A 6,633-nucleotide genomic window follows, 5' to 3' on the forward strand; every position below is an offset into this window, starting at 1 on the left:
TTTCTTTTTTCGGTTCTTAATCTTTGAGCAAAATAGAGGTACACGACACCAAGAGTGTTTTTTTGTTCACAAGTTGAATGGGGTAAAATACCATCTAAGAAAAGAAATACCAAAACCAAACTTGATCAACTTCCTGCCTCAACTAGATAAAGACTTTTGCAAATAAAGCAGTGCCAGTATTCATCTTTTCTTAACAGGTGAATATTAACCTTGAATGTCTAACTGAATGTTTTAGTTGTTTTCTGCCAAGTACTTTTTTTTTTTAGATTTGATTTACTTCAAATTTATATTTATCTTCTAATTCGTATCATTTTCCTCTTTTGTCTTCAATATCAGACCATTAAATTCTACTGAAAAATATATTCTTTCTTGGTGAACCTAGAGGGAATTCAATCTATTGGAAAACTTTGAAGAGTTTTTGATAATAAAGAGTTGATAGTATTTTTGCATTGCTAAGACAAAACCCTAATCTAACATTCCAAAAATTATATGACACAGAATGGAGTACACCATGAATCAATATCTCTTGAAAAGAAAGGCAATCTTTTATGAACGTCTATAAAAAAAAAATTAATGTGAAGTATTTGAAAAAGATCACCCTTGACAAAATCTCGTCATAATGTCTAACATTTGTAATCATGAAGGTTCTGAGGATAAAAATAATAAAATTATTAAAATACATTTGATTTTCTTGTTCAAAAAAAGTAGTCTTAATTTTACCGAAACTTTTTTGAAATAATCAGTGTTTTTCTCTCCTAGTCAAGCTAAATAAAAAATAAATATTGCTTAAAGTTCATAATGGACCCAATGAAATAAGGTATTTAAATATTTGAAGCCTTCTTGAAAAAATTATATCTATTGAAAAATAACAATAATACCTTAAACTAAACAAAAAGTTCAATCTTCGATCACAAAGGTACCCACAATGTATGTAAGATCGTCTAATTTGTTCATTTTTTTCTTCTTATTTTGTTCTTTCCACCCAATTTTAACAATTTTTTTCTTTCATACTTTTATGCTTAAAAAATTCCAGCAGCAAGATGTAATTCAATTGAAAATTTAGACCGTATCAAATTTTAAAACTAGTCACAAAAAAAAAAGAAAAAAGAAAAAACGGACGGATATTTCACTTCACAGATTTCACTCGATGCGCATATGAGGTCCACCAAGCATTCAGTTGAAGTATCCCCTCGCATACACCTAAAATGTCATAAATCCCATGTTTGAACAGTGACTAACGGAGTCTTCAATAGTGTCTATATATATATATATATCCTTAATCTACCTTAAGTACACTACAAGCCCACCCTAAGCCCATTTGAGTTTGTCTTCCAAATTTTTTTTCAAATTATTGCAACTTTTCATTTGAAAGCACTTGTAAATATTTTTAATGAGTCTCTTTCTAGTTTAAATTCAACAAAATGAACTAGTACATATAATATTTGACTATTAACCATTATCTTGTTCATTCTTCATGCGTAATCTACTACTTTTGACTTTGTTGGCACAACTCTTCATACTTAATGAGTCAACTTTATCTCTTATACTATTTGAAAAAGGATTACGAGGGTCTCAAGAGTTAATTTTATTGTAACAGTATATCTAATTCGGGAAAGCTTCCAAATTTAACGTGGAGGGATAATAAATGTCAGTGTAGATATTCATATTGTAAGTCAGATATAATTTTGGTGTCTTAACAATGTCACTCCAGAAATTGACAGACAAAAGCAACATGGCTGGGAACCACCTAAGGAGGGAGTGATCAAAATAAATACAGATGCTGCAGTATCAGCTAAAATGGTAAGAACAGGCTTGGGGATAATAGCCAGAAACTGGCTTGGAAAGATTGTGAAAGTGAGAGGAATATCTGAACGCAAGAGGGGAGAAGCAAACAAAGGAGAAGCACTAGCTATTTGAAGTGCTCTAGTAATGGCAAAGGATTCAGGTTGTGGACTAACATAGAAGTTCAAATAGACTGCAAAGGTGTAGAGGACCAAATCAACACAGGCAATATTCAGGACAGTAGCATAGAAACAGTCCTAGAAGACGTTAATTGGTGACCTTAGACAGGAGTTTGAATGTTGGAGATTCTCTTTTGTTCCTAGGGCTGGAAATAGTTGTAGCCATTCCCTGGCACAATTTGCTGCCAAACTAGTTAAGAATATTGAATGGGAAAATAACTTCCCAACGTGGCTAATAGATCTAGCAAGAAAGGATATGGGGATAGTTACCCCTTTTTGTAAATTAGCTCTTGTATTATCAAGTGTTAATAGCCATAAAATGTTGATGTTTTTGTTGGAAAAAAAAAAACAAATATCCTAGAATGTTAGTTAGAAAAACTCTTTGAAAAATTTATAGTCCACTCCATAATTTGTTTGCTAATCCTTCAAAATTAGAGAGTTAAAATTGCAAGGATTTTCAACAACCTTTTAACCACATAAAACCTTCTATATATTGGATTCAGAGTTCGCTAGGCTATCTAGTGAATTGAAAAATAGTCCACTCCATACTCCCTCTTATTGGTTAAATATAGAAATCACAGCACCATTTGGTGATCAATAACAAATTAATTCCAATTCATTTTTATTGAATCCGCCATGTAATTCGATATGTTATCAGGATAATTCCCCTACTCAAATGTATTCAGTCATAGAGTAGTTTGGGGCTACTTTAGCAAATATTACATGCTAAATGCCTAGCACTTGCAACATATAATCAATGTTAATTTTGGTTTTCTTAGGCATAGACACATTTGAGCTGCACTGGCTGCAGATACCATGTCTAAAGCTTTCATAAAAAAAGCATATGTCAAGGCATCTTCCTGAAGCTTTTCAAACCTGTGCAGCCAAGTAAAGTGATGGTAGATAATGGAAGAAAAGATGATGTTGGCAATGAGAGGTATGATCAGTCTAGCAACAGCTAAGGGAATACTTTCCAAAGACTCTCTCATGCTACGTTTCTAGAGGACAGCCTCATGGAAGTTTATTCAACCCCCAGCCACTTTGACTAATGAGGGGCCCTAAATTGGTCTTGCTATAGATATATCCAGATGAAGATAAAGGTTTAGTATCACTTCTTTAAAAATATTACCCTCCCTAGCTTCATTTCTGCAAAAAGTAATTGTGGTTATATGGCTTGCCCTTTCAGCCGATGTCCCAGCTTTGTTATTCCTCTCTCAAACCTACAACGTCTAAGCCTCTGCACCTTATCGTAAAGCTGAAAATGGAAGAAAAGCACCTCTAATGGATTGATAAGACAGTTCCTCGTCATTGTGTTAACTTTCCCATCATTCATCTAACCAAAATTGAAACTGAAGATAAAAGTCAGAAAATACCACGAATAATAGAGTTCGCTAAGAGTTCACTCCTAGTTTGTACAAATAAAGTAGATACCCTGAGAGAGGGCCAAAAAAAAAAAAATCCAGACCTAATGAGTTTTAAGAATCGATACAAGGCCAAAAAGCATTTGAGATTGGTTTTTCTTGAAGAAATCAGTTTTTCTTGATACCATTTGAGATTGGTTGGGCCTGCAACACCACTGCCAAAACCCAATTACAAGTCCCCAAAGTATTCTCATCCCAATTACTGCTCTAATTGATGGTTTGTATGCTTGTGGATGATGCATGATAATACTTCTAGATCGCAGAGGAAAGAATAAAGGGTAAGTACCTTCCAGACTTTGAAAAGTGCCCTGCACCAAGTTCACATTTGAACAACAGCAGATTATTATCAGTTTTTGTATCTCTCAACTTTGCTACGTATTTCGCAGCTTCAGAATACATAACCCGCGGATCTGTCACAACATGAACAGGTATCATCAGGACCAGGAGAAGAGTTTCCCCCCCCCCCCCCACCAGAAAAAAAAAAAACCCCACCCTAAAGGGAAAAAAAATACCAGGAGAAGAGATTCTGCTAAATCACTCTAGATTCTCCATAATGCAAGTTAAATACAAAAAATATGGCAGTGAAGGATAATTTAAAAGAGAAGATAAAAATCCACGATTATTGCGTCAGATAAAATAAACTTTCAAATATATGACAGGTGCTGATAATTATTGAATCAAACTGTATCTTTCATGTTATCCTCTCACAGTAATGGATCCCAAGATCAGACAGGTATCTAATTGTAAGTTGTAACTCGTAAACAAAACCATGACATAAGAACATAACACAAATACTGTACTAAAGATCTGCAATAAGGCTTTCCATTGCAAGAGATAATTCCAACAACTCACAGCCATCAAGTATTTCATCCCTCCTCGCAAATTCCTCAAAAGCATGCAACAAAAGATTTCACCAGCAGAATGATTTTAATATGCAACTGACTAGCTGACTTACCATTACCTTTCTCACGAGCCTCATTTTTTTTACTTTTTCCACAATTTCTATTTTCATGCAAATAGTTTAGTTTCCAAAGGACAAATTCAAACTCTTACCTGAGTTGACCTAAATGGATGATAAGCAAGAATGGGCATTCACTAGACTTAAGATTGCTGTAAGCAGCAACCAGGAAGGAGAGAAAAACATATTCTACTAATGTTTTAAGCTTAAAATTTAGGAGCTTGCACAATTCTGAATGTGCAAGACATAACTCTCTCGCAAGGCATATCTCAATGTCCTTGACAATTTACAGATTTAACCAAAACAAATTGCCAAAGAGCCATTAACTTCATTGTCACAAATGCCACATTCCAACTTTCAAGTAGAGACCACTGTTACATGCAAGGATAATGCCATCTGTGACTGAATTTTAATTATTTAAGCCCCCCACCAGTGTTGGGTTTTGATTATGTATGTCCTAAGACTTGAAACTAATATGTTGCATTTGATGGTTACACATACCATTCAAACCAGCAGTAACAAGAATTGCAGGATAATTTTGTGCCTTCACCTGTTCAGCAGGAGACAGACTTAGTTCAAAAGCTAGTGTAAAACAAACAGAAATCAGCTAAAGAAAAGGTTACCTTAGCAGAATGAAAGACCATAAAGAAAATTATACAAGAAAAAGGAAAAGGAAAGCAGTTTGTTACTGACATTATCAACAGGGGAATATGACTTCATATAAAAGTAAAACTCTTCTTTGCGAGGATCACCCCATTCCTGCAACAATTCAAGCGACTTTCTTAGTTCAAAAATACAAACTGCACAAACATCAAATCTCAAACTTCAAATAGAAAATGAGATCGCGCTTGATTAAAAAGTTAAAATTTTGCAATGGGAATAAAATACTAAAACAGAAGTGTTGAATAAGGTCCACGATAGACCTGATGGGAAGACAATTTTGGTGGAACTAGTTCAGGAGTTTCAGAAGAAATCTCAATTGTAGCGTTACAATTATTATTACATCAAGTAAATTCCTATAAGGATACCCAGCAGAAGACGGGAAAGGTCAGTCCTGGACCTAACTTATCCTAGTCATAGACTCCAAAGATCGGTTATATACATACAAATGCAACACATAATTGAATCAGATAAAGAATCTATACTTTCTCAAAACAGGCTCACCAATTTGATTTGTCATACTTCCAAGATATTTACAAAAGATCTCTTTTCAATGTCAACCTCATAAAGAAGGGACATCCTTTCATAGGAAGGTAGAAAACCGGTGTAAGAAAAAACTTGCAAAGTTAAATAAAAGGATATAAGCAAGAGAGGGGTTTAAAGGACCTTCTTGTCAAGGAATAATGGAGTAAAACAAGATAGAATTTAGAGGCTTAGATTGTTTTCTAGCCTAGTTTTCAACCTAAATTAAGGAATCAGAAATGCTTAGACATGTATGACAGTCAATATATGGCTACTTTAAGCTATAGATGAACATACTGGTTCTCACACAGAGCATCATTTGGAAATTCCAGGAGACGATATCAGTTAATAGAATATAACAGAACCACACTCTAATTGGTTTTCCATTTCCATAAAGGATATAATTGACAAGCAAGGCTGGAATATACAAGCTTAGGATAGAATCTATGAAATCTAATAACTTGTTATAAGTTGTACACGCAGACATCCAATAAAAATGTAGATGTTTGTCTACACCTGTATAATAGTTCCATCATTTTGGACAATGTGTCATTGGCCCATGGACATGTTTTAAATTAGCCATCCATAAGGAAATATTTGGATAGGCTATTTAGCATATGATATAAATCAGAAATATCAGCCAATATATATGAAGATGATGCTTATTGTGTACCAGATCTGGTAGACTTATGCTTTTGCCACTTACCCAATAATCAGATAACTACATCTTTTTTCTTTGGCAGGAAACTTAGATTGAAGTAAGAGCCTAGAGACCATGACAGCCATACTTTTCTGGTAATATCTCTACCATGTATAAACTCACGTAGGATATTCAAGAGGCATGCAATGACTTACTTTTGACGACCATAATTTTGGGAGAACTAAGCAATCAATGCATGTGCGAAATCTTTCCAGAAACTAAAGAACTTGTGCTCAAGAACAAGATCTGGACATGTACTCGCTGCTTAGCATGAATTCTAGATTTCTTTCAAGTAAATCAAGCTTAAAAATGTCCACGGTGTTTTTATTCCTTTTAACTATAATGTTAACTTATTCTGAGTTAAAAAACAGTTAGTGCCGAACACCATTTTTTCTTTTCAATACTCAAGGA

At 34.1% G+C, this 6,633-nt stretch overlaps 1 protein-coding gene across 1 annotated transcript; it reads right to left on the reverse strand.

Annotated features, from left to right (window-relative positions):
* Window positions 1-1,775: 1,775 nt before the first annotated feature.
* LOC113756182 (protease 2-like) lies at window positions 1,776-6,333 on the reverse strand (the record flags this gene model as incomplete). Its single annotated transcript, XM_027299951.1, has 6 exons — window positions 6,297-6,333; window positions 5,034-5,140; window positions 4,842-4,890; window positions 3,669-3,792; window positions 2,764-2,837; window positions 1,776-1,975 (listed from the first exon to the last, which is right to left on the reverse strand). Coding segments are annotated over exons 1-6 (591 nt in total), but the record flags the coding sequence as incomplete, so codon positions are not given.
* Window positions 6,334-6,633: the final 300 nt, after the last annotated feature.

This window comes from Coffea eugenioides, unplaced genomic scaffold, assembly GCF_003713205.1.
Source record: "Coffea eugenioides isolate CCC68of unplaced genomic scaffold, Ceug_1.0 ScVebR1_2039;HRSCAF=2998, whole genome shotgun sequence".
Lineage (NCBI taxonomy): Eukaryota > Viridiplantae > Streptophyta > Magnoliopsida > Gentianales > Rubiaceae > Coffea > Coffea eugenioides.